Raw genomic sequence first — 19,553 nt, 5'->3', positions numbered from 1 at the left:
TATTTTTCTAATAAAATTGCTGGATCCGTATTTTGCACCCTGGTGCAACATCTTGAAGTACGTGTGCATATTGGTAAATGATGGTTTGCACAACTTAAGTTTTACAATTTCAGTTTTGTGGTGATCTTGTTGTGAAATTTTCCGCTTTCTCTTGTAAAAAAAGAAAAGCTAAATATATTCAGCGCCACGAGAAAAATACAATCTCTACTTCCAAGAAAAGTATAAATAAGTTGAAGAAGTGTGGTATACATTATGTAGATATTTATTACTCTTCGCGTATTAAACAGACGTCATGATGTTATCCTCTTGACAGCCTTGACTTCCTTGACGCTAATTTTAACGATGGCAAATACCTGTAACGAAACAAAAAGAAATGACAGAACGTCCAAATAGTGTTGTAAAATATACATAAAAAATTAATCATGCACCTGATTTGACAATATTATGGTGACATTTTATGTAGAAGGGAAGATATATTTCAGTTTCATTCAGTGGTATAGCTAGGATATTTGGCCTCCCTGTGCAAAGCTTACCCATGGGCCCCTGCCTAATCTATAGTGTAAAAAGCTTACCGATGGGCCCCTGCCTAATCTAGTGTAAAGAAAAATAATTCGTGGGCCCCTATGCTTTGCATACTCGTGCTAAGTGGTAGCTACGCCCTGGTTTCTTTGATAAATGTTAACAAAGCGGTGTCGCGGGTGGGTGGTTTGCTTACATGCTTGTAAGTGAGCCACAGATGAAAATTTCTTATTACCACCTTCGTGTATGTCTTACTTTCTTGCTTTTAACAATGAGCTTAAATACATCGATAACATTTAGTGAATTTATGTTTTTCGATCCAATGTACGCAGTGAAACGGAAAAAGACGCAGTGAAAGAAATGCATAAAATAGAATCACTAAAACTGACCTTGACCTTGAAGTTTTGTGGCGGAAAAGAAGTGTGTCGGACAGACGGAAAAAATTAACTCTAATCTTTGACCTTGATATAACTCACGCTGTGGCAACCAACACACCCTTGACTAATGATACATGGTTGTACTACATTTCATCAATTTTTTTTCAAATGACTTCAAAATTTACAAAGCAATATAAGTGTAACGGAAGGAAAAGCTTAATGCGGCACGAAACACACACACACACACACACACACACACACAAGAAATATCTGCATAATTGGGTAGTCGATAGTGAAATCAGCAAAAACCACAGGCAAACTTTGCTTCATCTGGAATGTGAGTTTGTATGGTTATCCAGCTTTGTATAGCTGCATTTTAAGGTACAAAAGTAGTTTCGTGAGTCTCACGATGAGGTGGAATAACATCGCATACTCACGATGAGGTGGAATAGCATCGCATACTCATACACTGAGTATATAAGATCAAAGACAGTACATAACCAGTTCCATCTTGTTGTCAATATGCAATGCAACAAGTAATCCGTTGTGCCATATGAAACTCTTCCGTCTTTGCAGTTGATTTGTGTAGCAAAACACAAAATCTTTTTTTTTCAGAAATCAACCATTTCTTTGTTAGTTATGATGTGTTTTTGTACATATTTGTTGCTGTACAGTACTTGGATATCTCTCATTAGTTGGCTCTGTAACCCTATCAGATGGCTTCAAAAGTTTCAGCAGCTTTCTGAAGAAGGTTTGGATAAAGCGATAAAAGACGTTCCGTTCGTTACCTGTTTTCTTCTAACTCATCCTCCAGTTTGTCAGTCTTGTCAAATGAATGCTTCAGTCGATAACCTAGCATTTCACGGTTGTGCCTATATTAAAAGGTTTGATTAGTCAATGTTGCATATGACTGTAAATATGTTCCAGCATTAGATGAAATGCACTCCATCGATTCTAATGGTGCATTTTCCTCGAAAATGTCTAAAAAGTTAATGTAACTTACAGTAAGTTGCAAATTTAATTTACCCTGGAAGATCCATTACATTGTCAACCCCATAAAAAACTATCCGCTAATTTTTTATTTCGCTATTCAAATTATGCATTTTATTCACTGGACCTCATCCGGTAATGAAAGACGGCTAATCGGAGAGAATCTCGTCATTTATTCTTATCCGCCTCGATTTAGGTGTGTTGGACTCGTGTTAAATTCCGTCGTTGTTGGTCGTCCCAACAATGTATGTTGTAGGCGCTTCAAGAGTTGTATTCTACTTCAAAGACGTTTCTCGATTTGTGCTTGTAACTATTTTGTGTATCTGAATAAGAATGGTATGTCATAATTTTTATCTATTGTACGTGATCCGATGGGCATCAACATTTTTGGCAGGCTCTTCACGTCTTTCTTTACTTTTTATTTTCAGAGAATACTCAACACTGGTAAAAGCTTGAAATTTTGATTTGACATATGCCAAACACAAACATAATACTGTACACGGCAAGGTAGTTCCGGTTAAACGAATGTTTGCTTAGCTATGCGGGTACATATCTGTAAGGTATTGTATTTTGCACTATCAACAAGACATTTCTTGTCATCAGCACATGATAGGCTATTTTGTTCGATTTGATCGTATCCATGTCATGAATGTATGTTCTAAGTAATGTCGATAGATATCATCACACTCCTTGTACACATAAGCTCTTAATTTTGTTTATTTTTCAAACTGTCTTTATTGCAATCATATATTTGTCACATGCGAAACTCGAGCACTGTAAATCCACCACAGTGATTGGGTAAGTTTGATCTTATTGACGTCATACTCACAAGAACTAAATCTTCATAAATATTACTTCTATCAGCAAACAACAACTCATTTTTGTAATTTTTCATATATATTTTCATCTGTACATATTTCATTGCATCTCTGGGTGGGGGTCATAAGTAAATATAGTTTTATAATATCCAAAACATATCATGGTCCGTTAGTAACTTTACACTCGCTGTTTTCAAGCTTGTGTCATGCGCGAGATTTGGAGCTTTGTGCTAGTGAGCAGGGTCTTGTTTCTAATCTGTTTTGCAGACATTGCAAAATTCTTTTACAACGTTAGAGATCATCACATGATAATGAATACAGTTTATTAACATGAGGCAATTTTGTTCAAGGGAATTAGGCAAAGCAATCAAATAATTCGTTGGCGTGAACTTCTTTTGGAAAAACAATTACTCCTCGTGTTTTCAAAGAGTGTTGTTTCCACGAACTTGTCATCCTGTATGTTCATTGGTACATGCTCTGTCATCCTGTATATTCATTGGTACATGCTCAGTCATCCTGTATATTCATTGGTACATGCTCAGTCATCCTGTATATTCATTGGTACATGCTCAGTCATCCTGTATATTCATTGGTACATGCTCAGTCATCCTGCATATTCATTGGTACATGTTCAGTCATCCTGTATATTCATTGGTACATGCTCTGTCATCCTGTATATTCATTGGTACATGCTCAGTCATCCTGTATATTCATTGGTACATGTTCAGTCATCCTGCATATTCATTGGTACATGCTCAGTCATCCTGTATATTCATTGGTACATGCTGCCGAATGAAACTATATATATATCTCCGTATCTAAATGTTTTTTTCCCCAGGAAGTTTCTTACCCTTTTTCTTGTTCCAGTCGACCATAAACTCTTTACTGAAAGAAATGCATTTTTCGTCGATATTATGGATACTTTTTACATAGTTTTCTGGATCATGTCAAATAGCTTCCTTATAAGACAGGTGTGACACATGGCCTGAGATGTTATGAACGAACAAAGGAATAAATTTTGGATATTTAAAACCTTAAAATTGTATTTGTAGGTGAAGGCCATCAATATTGCTAAAGTTAACTCGTCACGATCCCTAACTTTATTCTAACAAATTTCGTAATCACTAATGTGACAAATAATGTCGAATCGAACAGCTTTTCATCTCCTTTCGTGAAGATCAAGCGACTAGCATTTCTTCATCTCAATTCTTCGTGTTGTAAACTACCGGATTAAAATCAGTATTACTAGATACGAACGGTGCGTAATCTTGATGAATTGCCGTCATGTGTATCCAAAACCTGGTTGAATGTGATTTGAAATGTTTTCGTCTAACTTTTAAGATGGTTTATTTGTTTCTTCGTTAATTTATCACGAACGCATTCAAAGTTACGATAAGCAACACATGGAATTTTGAGCTCGATTGTGAAGTAAATAACAGAACATTCTTCTGGCCTGATGCCACTAAAGTTGCGAACGTTGAAACATAGTCTTTTGTGATCTGTAAGTTTTATCAGATGTCTTAAAATAGTAGAAACACTTTATTGCAAATGTGCTTTTGGCCTTTACTTTTATCTGTCTGGCTCGATACAAGCCATGATAGAATTTAAATGCCTATATAGTGATATGTTGTATCGTGATAGTTCGTGGCACCGTCGAAAAGTATGAACATGTCAACGACCTGATCTTTTTAAAGTAGTGATACAATAGACTTGTTTTCAACTACTTCAAGCACGTTGTCTAATTAATAAATCATTCATTTTCATCTATGAGTACTTGTTTATGCTGTTTTTCGATGACCGACCAGTATTATCCGAGGTAGTATTTAGAAGTAATTCGACTGGATAAAAGAAACATTTGTCTTCTTTGCACTGAAAATTGATACGTGTTATTTTGTTGTTCTTCTTCGTCGTCGTCCTAACAGGTAAAATGATATAAGTGACACCCTTTAACAGTTTAAACTGACACATTTTAAAATAAAGGGCATTGATTTTATCAAGCATTCACTTGGAGGTAACAGTTATATATGTGCTAAATTCAGTGCTTCGCTTGCATAACAAACCATCAACTGCATTTTTAATTGCTAAACTGTGAAATATTTCAGTAATTAAAAAACGCCAGTATATCGTTTTTAATTTTTGGCCACTTTGTAACAGCGTGTACTTTCTGAGACTAAATTAATGCTGAAGCAGAACAGTTACTGATTGCAATTATTTTATTTTTCTCTTTACAAATCTTACACACTCATTTTCCACTTGAGAAAAGATAAAACATACAACTTTGCTGTTACCTCCTGTAAATTTATATGAAATAGCTTTTAAAGCAGCTATTCTCTTAATTTATATTTCTTGTTTTCTTTTTGCATCAAGTGGCCTCTTTTAAGTTGCAAACTGTTTTCTATGCTTTTTTTAAAATTGTTGGTTGCTTTTTGCTTTTCGTTTTATTTCATGTAGGGATTCTCTTCCTATGATGTATTTTTGCACCGCGCAGTATTGTCATCCTATATAATTCCTCTACTTTTCAAAATATCGTACATGACAAATGTGGTAATTTCATCTAAAAAGGATGTCAGCAACCGAATTATCCCTTCGTAGTGGATTCACTTAAACAGGGTTTCACACAGAATCATTTTTTCTCCAGCAAAGTATAACGTCATCGCATACTAACAGGAGTAATCCGGTGGTTCGTCACATTTCAGTAAGATACAAAAATTGATTTTGAAAAATGTAATGCTAACTTTTTTAATAGATTTCCAAAAATTCAAAATGGGGGGGGGGGGGAATAAATAATAACTACATGATTTGTACTTCGCAAACTTATTACTTGCATTTTTTAAAATAAAGATGCTGATATACCTAGTCATATGAATATCATGTCCATTTCACCTTTGCTGAAAACCAAAAATAAATCGTAAATAAGTTTTACACTTCCTGACCACTGCATTTGTCTCTGTCGTGTTGATGTAAACATGTACAGTATCAACAGTGTGCCCATACGATATTTCCTAAGTAAGCAGGCCACCATGGGCTTCTTTTGTTGTAAGGGTGTTGGACTATCAGAGATGGTTATCATAACCAATTCCACGATTCATGGGCCATAATGACCTACTTCTTCAGTGAAGGAATAGTGCGTATCAATATGCATCCCCCAACAACTTTAGATAGGAAAGTATGTAAGTTATACAAATAAAAACCTCTACGTAAATCTGTAACCTAAGTCAGTAAAATATGACCTTTTAGTCAGAGTAACCTCTTATACAAGTGTGGTATTAATAATAACATGAACACTTAAAGCACAAAATTAGATAAAGTCAACCGATGCGTGAAATGTGGGTAACAGTGACCCACTTTTGTGATAAGCATCGTACTCTGCAAGATGCATCCTCTATTCCAGATTACTGATTTCAAATATTGCAGTATGCATTACATTGTGCAAAAACACCTATGTGGTCATGAGCTAATGCAGAAATTGCACTTAAGCCAGTATAATAATAATAATAATAATAATAATAATAATAATAGTAATAATGACTTTGTACGGCGCCTAATCTTTAGAAGCAGTAAGCGCTTTACAATATTAAATAACACATAAAAACGTGCACAACGACAAGATTACAAAAACAAACACCTGAAATTACAAAACGAAACCATGCTGGCAATAATTAAGGAAATTAACATTATTAAGTCTTTAAGTCTTTTCTTGTAATCGAAAAGGGTGAGTTTTAAGAGCGCTCTTGAATGAGATCACATGAGATCTATGGGCAATTCGTTCGACGTAAATGGACCTTGGTAAGCAAAAGAACGTTGTCCGTATGACTTCGTTTTAACAGTGGGAACAATGAGAATGAGAGTGTTGGTGGATGAGCGTAAGTTTCTAGATGGAGTGTGCACATGGGTGAGGTCAGATAGGTATATTGAACTGGAGCCAGTCAACGAAATGTAGCATAGTGAACAGATTTTGATGTCTGATTCTGGATTGAGCGGGTAGCCAATGAAGATTACAGAAGAGACAGGGTGGGGTGGGGTGGGCCCAGTTCTTCGTACTCTAAGAATGACCCAAACAGCAGTGTTTCGAACTCAAGTTTATGTTGTAAGACTAATCAGATGGAAGTGAATTACAATAGTCATGTCTTGAACGTACTAAGGAAGACACACGAGTTTTAGTGGCATCAACCGAAAGGAAACTGCGATGGAGATTACAGTATTACAAAAGTCTCAGTTTGATCAGAGTGTCATTTACGATTATTTCATGGCTTCCTTCTTACAGCTATAAATGGCATGAAATATTAATCAATTTCCATTTCTTTCAACAGAAGTTGAGCTTCAAATGCAATTTACAGTGGAAAAATACGATTTATCCGAAACGTAATTTAAAAGATCATTTTTTGAAGTATTGTTCGAAAATAATTACCTTCTATAACGTTCATAGTTAATGTAATATGTTTTAATTTTCCAACGCCCATCCAGTCTCTTATGAGACCACTTTGCTTAAAGTAACAATTGAAAATGGCCGGAAAACAGTTATGTTTAAATAATTGACGTTTGAGCGTATTTAAGATCGATGAAGAAGGCACCAGTATCTCGCTTAAAACAAAAAACTATATATATATATATATATATATATATATATATATATATATAAATGAATCAATTAATGTTCATGCAAAAATACAATATATATTTACCGATCTCTCCAAGTGGCATTTCGTATAGACCAGTGCCCATACATCTGAAGCCCTTGGCACAGGGACAGACATAATACATTCCGGACGGTAAGGGTTGGGGAAAACTGACCAAGCAACCTGAAATTTTAATACTGATTTATGCAAGGTTTTCTATATCAGTCCATTGGTGATCATGGTCAGGTCGATCCGACATGATTTCAGATATGTGATTTCTGTGACCACATAGAGTTTCATGATTCAGAATTTATGTACCGATTGAACATACGATTTCTTCCATCTATGATTTGTTAAGATGCATGGCACGTGGGCACGCTATATAATATTAATACTTCGAACAAATCATTATAAAAAGGTGGTAATTCTTCTAATATATTACAATTTTGATGTACCTTTGCTTGGATTATCAAGAAAATATGATGTAATTTCAATGCCCTACTTTTCTTTTGTTCTTTTCTAATTGTTAAAATAGTAAAATGTGATATCATTTACGTACGTGAGCCACCAGTTCCAAGCCTATGGCACGTTCCTTGCGGGGTCGTATCACGTTTTCCTCTGACTTTGGTTTCCGTCACGCAGCATTTGCCATAACCACAATCCGTTGCGTCATCACAGTAACTAGTGGGTGCTATAGACTTGAATATAGAATGGAGAAAATAAGAAAAACCATCTTGCTTTCACTTATAAATAAGCCTTGGTTACAGTTGTCTTTGCATCTGAGAACCATAGCTATTAAAAAAAAATAATAAGAAAAATTGAAAACCAAAAATTAATTGGTACATAATGTATATGTGTGTTCGCGCGCGCCAATTTTGCAGCAAACAAAGAACTTCGCAGTAATGATTTATAACTCTGTCGGTATGACATCTGGATACTTGTCACATCCTGGATCGCTTTCATACAAAACAAAGAATACGGGGAAAAAAAACACATAGCATGTATATTGGATGACGGGCAAGCAGTATTCCAGGAATAAACGCTAATACATAATGCCGTCGAACTTTAAAAATCTTCGCCTTTCTGAAAATCATTTAACAAACAAAGTTTTGTAGTCCCGTTTTAATGTAAAATTAACAGTTCGACCGAGTTCGTGTGGTATGTGATCCAAGGGGCGCCCGCATATAGGGGTATGGGGGTGGGGGCTTCCCACGCCACGATTTCACTTATATGCATGTTTTGGTCTTCATCCGTAACATTTAATAGCTCACCACTACGGGCTTGCCCCCACCCCTGGAAATAATTATGCGGACGACCCTGATTGTATGTGGATTTCAATGAACATAACCGTCTTCATGACTGTCCTAGATAACATCACTGCATCAGTACACCAGGCGGCAAAATATATTGGACAAGAGAAAGCTAGTATTTAATAAAACTAACAATTTCAATGAATAGGGCAAAATTAACATGGCTGCCTTAAGGAAAGCAATGTCTATGTAGGAGAGTTATTTACGTCTGGGTAATTAGAGGTTTTCCGTCGTTCGACTGAAATTAAAACTTGCCCCCTTTTTGTGACCTTCATCAAAATTACGACTTAAGTGCGAAGATAAAATGCAAGATATATGACATACCAATTTGTTAAGGAAATAATTTAAAAACAAGATGGCCAGGTCTTACGTTTCGATAACACACACACACACACACACACACACACATACATACATACATACATACATACATACATACATACATACATACATACACACACACATACATACATACATACATACATACACACACACATACATACATACATACATACATACATACACACATACATACATATATACATACATACATACATACATACATACATACATACATACATACATGCATACATACATACATACATACATACATACATACATACATACATACATATATACATACATACCATCGGTTGTATAAATCATATGAAGTCCATAAATAATCCTCTTACTTACCTGAACAATATGTACAAGCAGTAAAGTAAAAATAATAAGGGATAACATAATGAACAAAATGTTTTCACTGCGAGATCCGTGTGCCTTCTCTGTTGATTTTACTATATATACGACGATAGGAAGATTAGACAAATATATTCTAATGTATACCTAATAAGTAAATTAGCCAATCAAAACAGAACAAGCAGTTACCTGGAAATAATAGTCCACATTTCAACGAATGACCTTCTCATCGCCGTTTTAAATCCAAATCCGGTACAAGTTTAATACATCAATCGGTCCTGTACAAACGCGGATTTTCAACCGTTTTACTGATATTTTCCATTAAAACTCAACATACAGAACAACGACATTGATAATAGGTCATTGGTAATGCATGCCATCGTCCCATACTAAGACATTTACATAACAGTGCTAATGCAGGCCATGGTCCCATACTAAGACATTTACACAATAGTGCTAATGCAGGCCATTGTCCCATACTAAGACATTTACACAGCAGTGCTAATGCAGGCTATTGTCCCATACTAAGACATTTACATCACAGTGCTAATGTAGGCCATTGTCCCATACTTATACAGTTAAATATCTTATGTTACGTGTTTAGGCTCGAATAAACAGTAACAAAAGAAAGAGTGAAAACAACAAGCTTTGAAAAATGTAACAAATAATTTATTTCCCTGGGGGAAAATAAAAACAATGCAAAAATGAAAAAAAAAGAACTTACGGTTTTACGAATGAAATCCAAAAATAATCCAAGAATAATCCACCAATTAAATTTTAGAAGTCCTAGTAATTAAATATTCTAATGAATTCAAGTTCGAGTCCCGACGAAAAAAATCCAAAATGGAAGGCGATTACGTATACTGTAGTCAGTATAGAACTGATGTGTACATTCCTTTGTGAACCACATAAAATAATTTCCGAATAAAATTTAACTAAATATCTTTGTCCAAGAATTCTGAACGAGCACTCAAATATTTATAGGAAAAAGAATTATCCTTTAGAATCCAAATAATCTGAATAAAATTAAAATGTAATTCCTAAACTGGTCACAAACACACTTTCCAGGGTAAAGAAAAATCCTCAACTGAGAAATATCTCTATAACAAAGGTTATACAGTAACTTGAAACAAAGCAGATTCTAGAATTTTCGAGAAGTATTTACGTCTAAAAGCACGTAGTCCCAGTATGACCTTGATAAAAACCAATCATTTTACTCAAAGAATAAGATACAAATAAAAAGTTGTTCACTTCTCTCACTGAGTTCTAGATCAAAGTCGGGAACTAGGTCAGCTTTAGGTGTTTACAACTGAAGAGTCAAGGTCAAACTATTTTCTCAAAATGTCTCTAGCTCCTAGTAAACAAATCAACATTATTTTGACATGTAATGAAATTAAAAATAAAAGATTTTAAAACTTACAAACAAATAAATTAAATCAAATATAAATCAAATCAAATATACATAAAACATAACAGTGCTAATGTAGGCCATTGTCCCATACTAATACAGCTATATAACAGTAGCAATGTAGGCCACTGACCTATACTACAACATGTACATAACATAAATTTAATAGTGTGAAGTGATAAACTATATTTTACTTAACAGAGTGAAATGAAAAAGAAAAATAGTCAAGCAATCAAAATAGAACAATGAAGGAGGAGAAAATTTTTTTTTTTTTTGTTATGGGGTTTAACGCCATTTTTCAGCACACGATAGGCTATACATGGCGGCCAGTATTAATGGTGGAGGAAGAACCCGGGAAAACCCCGGAAAGAACCACCGACCCTCGAGAAGCTACTGGCAAGCTTTCTCACATACCCACAGTGGCTGAATCTTAGACTCGAACCGCCACAGACAGAGGTGAGATGGCAATGATCCGTAACGAAGAGCGCTTTAGACCACTCGGCCACTCGGGGCCCCGGAGGAGAAAAGGGGAATTACATCAAGGAACTGTTATATTACATATAGCTGCTTGAAACATGATGTGAACAATAAAAAAGCATGCTTTCTGTTATGGAATGATTGAAATGAGATATTGTGCAAGGCATCCATTACGACTGAAATGACATGTTGATTTTCACCCATTCCGGCTGAAATGATATCTTTAATTCTTATGAAAGAGACTTTTTATAATTTTCTGAATAAAGATGAAGGATAATTTGAAATTAAACAATTCTTAAGATTATATATTTTCAGGGATTCCTAGTCTCTTTTCGAAAATGAAAGATTCGATAATGGGCCATTTCGGGAGTTTAATTAAAAATACACGTATCATGGTTCTCTCTCTCTCTCTCTCTCTCTCTCTCAGTATAATGAGGCAAGTACTCAAGATTTGTATTTTCTCTTCTCTCACCCCAATATTTATTTGCGTATATCGTGCAAATTAGCTGGTACTAAATTGACTCTACGTGCTCCATGTTATACCGATGGTGCAGACTCAAGACTTTCCATTGACGTATCGATCACTGTAACTGAAAACACAAGGCTCAAAATGGTAGGTTCCTTGTCTTTTCTGGCTCATTTGTGCATAAAATCGCACGAAACAAAAGAAAAAGTGGCTCGAGAAATCAGTAGTATTTAGTTGGTGAAAATCAGCGTAAACATACGACCGAACAAGCACGAAATGAAAGTTTGCCTACACGTGATTCGATTATGCCACTACTAATGATGGGTTTGATCTTTCTTATATTTTTATTTTTTGTTTTAGTTTTGTTTCCACGTATTATGCCAAGTATATAGAACCCGTCATGTCTTTAATGGTCGTTGTAATCAAGGAAAGTATGTTTAGTGGATAACATTTTTAGACATAAAATAGAAATTATCCCACACCCATCCTAATTTGAAAAACATACCTGTAATATACATAGTATAGAGATTATCCTACACACATCCTAATTTGAAAAACACCACTGTAATTACTATTCCTGTCTTAACAGGAACATACAAGATTCACAAAACAGATAAATATTCATTCGTTTCGAAACCACTTACCTTGACATGCAACAGTAAATTATAATTTAGTATATATGTCATCAAAAACCGCACCTCTATTTGCGTTCCTAAGTATATTTTGTAGCATTCTCTTGTAGACACAAACACGCCGAGGTAAAAAAAAAAAAGTCAGGAAGATGATGGATTTATACATCTCATATACAGATACAAACAAGGCTTAAAAAAATTACAATAAGCACGATTTGGATGATATCAATATATTTATTAAGATTTACTTTTTACCGTACCTGTCCGGATACTGCAAAATATGTATTTTTCACGTCACTTTCAACATATTCAAGACTATATCGTGTCAAGGCAATAAGGGGCCAAGTGCCTTTCCCAATGATACACTTAGCCAGTTTGGAAAGGACCTTAGATCCCATTATACACCGAAAGGAAACTCCAGAAACAAGTCTCGTTACATGAACTCCTAACTGGTAACGGTATCGTTCGTATAGAACAAATGGAAGAGATATTGTTATAGAGTACATACTACAGACTCATGCATACCTCCTGAAGGGTAAACTTCGACAAGAGTGCATACTTCGCCAGTGTCCACTAACATCGAAACACTTTTTTCTCTCGAGTGTATAGACTTACAGTTAAAGAGCATTTTGATGACGTATCACCCAGAGAAAATGTTGTTGTTGTTGTTGAGTGTTTAACACCATTTTTCAGCACAAGATAGGCCATACATGGCGGCCAGTATAAATGGTGGAGGAAGAACCCGGGAAAACCCCAGAAAGAACCACCGACCCACGAGAAGCTACTGGCATCCAGAAAAAATCTTGAACTTAGTAATGAATGCAGTTTATATACACACTTTTGACCCCATATCTTAATGATTTATACTGGCACCTTTATCTTTTATTTTATAAACTAAATGACATAAATTCAGCATAGTTACTTTGTATCTTGTATAAAAGGTAGTGTTTACTTCTATTTGAAAGAGTTTACATCCAAAAGTTTTTTTTTCTTTTCTTTTCTTCATCCTGTTTTGCAAATGTACTTTGACAACGCTAGATATTAACTTCTTAGACATAGTTGGACGAGTCAGAGAGGTCTTTCTTATGACCATGATCATCTTTACCATGATGACAGGACGTTCCCTTAATAGTAATCGGAACCAACTGTTTCTCCTCGAATAGGCAAAGGAAAAAAATATCAGTTACTTGTGGGAGAGAGGCAATCGAAGGGACGATGTTTTGGACGTTGTGCCAGTGCCTGAAAACGCGTCACTTACCTCCGAAAACCTCTATAGTGGCGGGCTCTCTAGATCGTGCAATTCTTTCGATGATTGAAGGGTTGAATTGTTTCTGCTGAAAGGTTCTCCGGACAAGAACTAAGCGTGAAGAAAAGGACGGTCCCGCCAAGGATGGAACACGTGGGGTCGAGGCTGTTTGAGAAGATTCGGCCTGGCCAGGATCTTTCTGGGTAGATTTATCGCAATCGAGGGAAAGAGCATCGACGGACTAAGCCTCGGGATCCAAAACTTGAGGAAGAAACGAAGGTGGACAGTATGTGATTCCACCCGTTGTACAAAGATCAATCATCATATGCCCCATAGCCATATATGGCAATCTGATGAAAAACCGACGCATGGAGGGACTATCCTGTAAGGAGAATCTATTCCCTCCTTGAAAAAAAAAAACTCGGCCAAGACACTGATTCTGCTGGGAATATATCTGATCTGGATGTCGGTGTAGCATTTTGCGCACCAACGGAGCATTGCCCAGACCAGCATGTAGAGTTGGGGTGATTTGGTACTGCCCTGTCTGAGGAGGTACGTCACCACCGCCGAGGTGTCTGACACCATCTTGTTCTGAAGGTGGTCGCTCCAAAAATGAAAGGCTTTGATGACAGATTTTATCTCCAAAAGATTGATGTGGAGACCAATGTCCTCTGGTCGTTGACAGAATTTAAGTCCATCAACAGATGGGTTCCCCAACCACAGGTACTAGCGCGTGTGTATCCGGTTTGGCTGTTCGAGAGGTATTCTTGTCTTGAGCCAACCAGGAATGACACTATCCATGAAGCTGATCCTGTAACAGAACGGCATGGATAGCAAGGTCATCTGCAAAGGGTGCCTGTAGAGGTAACGGGATAAGAGCCGCTGATTCATAAAACAGAGAAGCTGAGGCATTTCAGCAATTGTGATTCATTTATTAGAAATGGTTTTTGCAAGGACGACTATCTGGACCACCCAAAGATTGGAAAGACGTACCAGGGTTAGGTGAGTGAGAAAAGCCATACCTAGATGGATGAATTGATGACATGAACAAATATGGGACTTCACTGTTGATCAGAGAACCAAGATGGTGTATAAAGGAAAACGAGATCGTACTTTAATCTGACTAAAATGGAACTGAGCATATGTTTCTGTAGGATGTCGTACAAATAAGCCACCGTGGAATAAGATTAAGTCGTACGGAACAGGACTACGAGTAGGTTCATAAAAGCCCATGGTATTTTCTCGGTATCTAAACCGCAGGAATATCCATAAAGACGGATTTACGGAAACGTGAAAATATGCTTCGGTCAGATCGAGACAGATGGCAAATTCGTTCGGATGGAAGGAGAGTTTATAGGCCGTCTTAACCATAAATGGTTTGAAGGAAAAATCTGGAGGTTGTGGATTCATCACAATCTCCACTGTCCACCTCTCGACGAGCGTCCGGATCTCTAGCTACAAAAATGTCGTTTATCGAGACCAACGGGTACGTTCGTCAGGAATAGAGAGGACGAAGGGGATGGGTTGGCAAAACAAGAGCATAAGCCTTTTTGAGGCAATTTAGATCTCCCACTCCCTCTGCGCATAAAGATTGATCCAATGCTGTTTGAAAAAAAAAACGTACCGGATAGTTGTCTGCGGTCGGCTGAGGATCCTCGATACATATGCCTCCAGAACTGATTAGCAGATTGTCATGTATACGATTCGGATAGCGGTTGGTTTTTGGGTTGTGAAGGGAACGATACCGTATCTCGTTGTCTCAGTTATCACGCCATCGAGTGTGAATTAGAGAAGATGTATATGGCGATGGTTGCTGCGCAGAGAGATGGAGGGGAAGTTTGGGGATGCCTGCCACCACAATTCCTAGATCTTACCACCGAACAGCCAAGGCGATCCAAAGAGGTCAGGGTCAGGGCAGGATGTGCATTGCCAGCCTTAACTATAAGTAGGAAAAACAATTTCGAGAAACGGCACGTCCAACAACGTAGATGTGGCCACTTTATTATCAACGAACTTTGAAAACGTGTAGAATGCCTGTATCCACTGAAGATAAGCAGACTAATTCAGACTGATCTCAGTGTAATTCTTGTCTAACGATGGGAGATCTGTGAAAAAGGCATTGGAATGGATCTCATACCAGCGAGATAGCAAAGAACGATGGAAGTTGACTTTTAGAAAAAGAAAGGATTTGGAATTTCCCGTGTCACTGGCTTTGGCAGATAGACTGTCAGCAATTTCCTTATTTTAGCACCGACAGCGGCGAAAGACGGAAAGAAGGGCTGAATTCTCCGTTGCCAAAGACAGCTTATGCCATTACTGTATGCCGGCATGGAATGGAAGTGTTGGTTGGCGGATATTCTGAGTTCGGCAACACCTCATAAATTCCTCTATTGCTGCCGTAAAGCTATATTCAGTCCGCTCCATTGTGGGATCTGAGCATGAACTATCATCAGGTTTACACCCACACTCAGTGTGCGAACATTTCCGGTTGGGATCAGTATTGATATACGGATAGTTCATTCCCGTAGGCATAACCTGAGCGTGATCGTTGTCCCTAAGACTCTCAGGTACCGTCCAAGAGGGTAAGCCGTGAGTAAATAGTCAGCTGTATTGACAAGATGTAGTCGTCGAATCGGTACGGACGGCTTGTTGATCTAAAAATAAGCCATCCAGTACGGGTGTTGAGCGTACGGAGGACAGTGTACACGGCTGTACTGCCGGAGTAACTGTAATTTTTGGCGGACGGGTGGATCTATCAATATGATCCCCGGCAATATGAACTTTCCTTGATTCTAAATGACGAGGCATTCGGTTACTGAATGGTATAGATTTAGAGCCGGACGGCTGGGCAGTACGGTCGGTAGCCGAGACGGCATCAAAATTGGGGTTAAGCTAGAGAGCACTGCTCAATCAAGTCAATGTTAAACCCCATCAGCCCGGACTTACAGGTCACGCTCATATATGGAGTTACTCAACCTGGGCTAACTAGAATTGGGTGGAAATTCTCCCAAAAGGGTCGAAATACTTGACTTAAACAAGAAGAAAAAGGAAAGACGAGGATAAATTGAACAGAACTAATCAACTCTTTCTTTGATTGTTGTACCAAACGACGCAACTGTAACTCCTGCGACAGTGTAAACCGTAGAAAAGTCTCAGCTTTCTGCATTAACCCAGATGTAATTGCGTCCCCCATCAGGCTGGCCAAAGATTCAGTATAAGTGAAATATATCAGTACTCTCAGTCCTTTGATTTTCTAATGTTCAAAGCACCAGTAGTCTGTGTTTTTCGATTTCCCATGTCATTATCCGTTCTGGCAGTTTTCCATAGAACTGTCGACCATATATTTTCCGACCAACTAGCGCACATGCCGACAATGTACTCATGGTACACGTGAGACACGTGGCAACAGCTTTGATAAATAAATAGTGTGCAAGATCGCGAACTACATCACGTTCTATTACAATGTAGCCGTGTAGAGCCATGCGGTCAGAGCAATAAACTAAGTCTGCATAGGTGCTTAAAATTCACATAATTATGAATTTAAATAAAAAATACGGGATATCAAATGCAGAATAATCCTTAAGGGGGCAGGGGCCAGTTTTTATGTACAAATTTAATGCCGCAATCGGCGACCTAGTATAAAAATCAAACACACAAGTGAGGTCAAAAAGGTCCATATTTGTGGGTACCTATATTAAAACAAAACATAAGAATATTATCCAACTGACCAGAGAAGTCAATGGCAGTTCATAGCAGAAGACGTTTATGCACCCCAATCCCATATATATACCTGCAATTTTCATGTCCGAATGTCATTTTTGACACAAGTGCAAATACAAGCTCTTTTCCTGGATGACAATTCTGCAAAACAGTGCGTACTAAGCAGGCTGATGCAATTGAAAGTAGTTGTCATCGATGCCGTTTTTGAGATATTCTACTTTCCCCAAACCCATGTGTTTACTGCTATGGGAGGCTAGCTCTTCTTCCTAGCCGACTATTGGTATTTCACTATCAACATACTGCAGAGTAACTACGGAAAGTGTACAAGCCTGACATACATTTTAAGAAAAACACAAGTCCGAAACACAGTTCACATATATATCCATATCTTTAGTTAGTAAACAATAATAGCTGAAAAAGTCACACCAAAGCCTTAAGTTAAAACATTTGCAAGGGGCCAATTTACGAAACTGTACCTTGCCACCTTAACACATACAAAAATAGCAAATTTCTCAAAGAATGGAATGAAAATAGCACATATATCCACTTGGTTTAGGAGGGCGAAGTGGACAAAGTCATTTCAACAGCGAAAGCTTAAAACAAACGCCACCTGTAGGTAGCAAGGGAGATAATTGTAAGAGTTATTGCCCTTTGTCTATATTGCGCAGACAGAAAAGATGAATTTTCGTTTATACAGGGCTAGATTCGAGAGGAAGCACGGCTTTATATTTCTAACGTTAATATGACCGGGAACGTATTCGAAGGAGAAATGCCTGCATAATCCATTAAGGTAAACAACTGTTGAAGAACAGCTGGATGGGCAAACTGGGCGATATTGCCGAATATTCTTAGCACTTAATATTGTTACACGCACACGGGTATTTACTTGACCGAGCGGTTGTCAAACCCTGGCGCGATTCTCGCTAGAAGTCATAAGTTTACCCCGACTTTCCAAAGACTTCCATACAACTTCATTAATAAATTAGAAAGCCCGACGTGTCCATTCTATACCTAAATTTTCCTCTAATTAAAGCAAAACCACAGATAAACCAAACTGCCAACTATCTATCAATCGCACCTCTGCGTGTTTTGGCTTCATCATGTTTCCGTACCACCAACCGTACACGCCTTAGATAATATATGAGTACTCCCTAACAATGGGAACTATTTTAACTCCGCCACATTAGGCCAGTCAATGTATGCTTTCCAGGCACATTTCGCCAATATAACTGCACCATATTCGCCCACATGGCGACATAAACGGTGTCTGCCAAGTCCCTTTTTATTTATTCCCTTGTGTAATTTACCGGTTTAATACCGTAAGTACTGTCCTTGCAGTCACGCTACCAATGTATACCACTAGATTTTAATATGGACTTTTTTACAACAGGGACATTCATTCGGTTTTGGTCGGAATTCACTACTAGTGAACCAGGACATCATGGAAACACACTAACACTTCACTCCGTGACGTTTGCTCCTAATAATTAGCTCATTAGTTCGGGCTAGGAATATTTCCATGGTGCCGAATTCAAATAATCACACAAATCTAAGGATTGCTTAAAACGGGGCGCTATAACCAAGTGCGCATACTCTAAATTTACTACAATATCTTTCTCTTCCCAGACCAGAGAGATATGTCTGCATGATCCATAAAGGCTTAGATAGTTGTAATAGGCTTTTATATTCTCGTGTGACATTGATAAATAAAAATATGTTCAGAGCATGATATTGTCCCTAACGTGTGGACAATACAATCAGTCCACTCTAATGACAGCAGAACGGCTAAGGAGGAAACTGCTACTTGACAGGAAGACTCAAAATCAGGAAGACAAGACATGTAAGCAGGAAGGCAAGATTTGTAAGCAGAAGATAAGACTCATAAGCAGGAAGGCAAGACTTGTGAACAATAAGGCAAACAATTTAAGTAGGAATGCAAGACTTGTAAGCAGGAAGGCAAAACTTGTGAGCAGGAAGGCAAGATTTAAAAGCAGGAAGGCAAGATTTATAAGCAGAAAGGCAAGACTTGTAAGTAGGAAGGCAAGACTTGTAAGCAGGAAGGCAAAACTTGTGAGCAGGAAGGCAAGACTTGTAAGTAGGAAGGCAAGACTTGTAAGCAGGAAGGCAAGATTTGTAAGGAGGAAAGCAAGATTTGAAAGCAGTAAGGCAAGATTTGTAAGCAAAAAGGCAAGACTTGTAAGCAGCGAGACAAGATCTGTCAGCAGAAAGGTGAGACTTGTAAGCAGGAAGGCAATCTAAACATAATACTCAAGAC

The 19,553-nt window shown here is 37.5% G+C and overlaps 1 protein-coding gene across 1 annotated transcript; it reads right to left on the bottom strand.

The window, feature by feature from the left end:
• Positions 1-246: 246 nt before the first annotated feature.
• On the bottom strand, positions 247-9,480 carry LOC149775204 (uncharacterized). Its single transcript, XM_089943020.1, has 4 exons — positions 9,327-9,480; positions 7,880-8,018; positions 7,387-7,503; positions 247-353 (listed from the first exon to the last, which is right to left on the bottom strand). The coding sequence occupies exons 1-4, from the start codon at positions 9,372-9,374 to the stop codon at positions 337-339; spliced, it is 321 nt and encodes a 106-aa protein (XP_089799146.1). The 5' UTR covers positions 9,375-9,480; the 3' UTR covers positions 247-336.
• Positions 9,481-19,553: the final 10,073 nt, after the last annotated feature.

Source organism: Sinohyriopsis cumingii, chromosome 19 (genome assembly GCF_028554795.1).
Source record: "Sinohyriopsis cumingii isolate HCF-2022 chromosome 19, ASM2855479v2, whole genome shotgun sequence".
Classification (NCBI taxonomy): Eukaryota; Metazoa; Mollusca; class Bivalvia; order Unionida; family Unionidae; genus Sinohyriopsis; species Sinohyriopsis cumingii.
The sequence above is the reverse complement of the archived record's forward strand: the minus strand, read 5'-3'. Positions and strand labels throughout refer to the sequence as shown.

Excerpts from the sequence above, each read along its gene's own strand:
- LOC149775204 (XM_089943020.1), bottom strand. The coding sequence starts at position 9,374 with ATGTTATCCCTTATTATTTTTACTTTACTGCTTGTACATATTGTTCAG. Across the intron at positions 8,019-9,326 it reads TGCTTGTACATATTGTTCAG|TCTATAGCACCCACTAGTTA; the intron begins GTAAGTAAGAGG and ends TCTATATTCAAG. Across the intron at positions 7,504-7,879 it reads GCTTGGAACTGGTGGCTCAC|GTTGCTTGGTCAGTTTTCCC; the intron begins GTACGTAAATGA and ends TTAAAATTTCAG.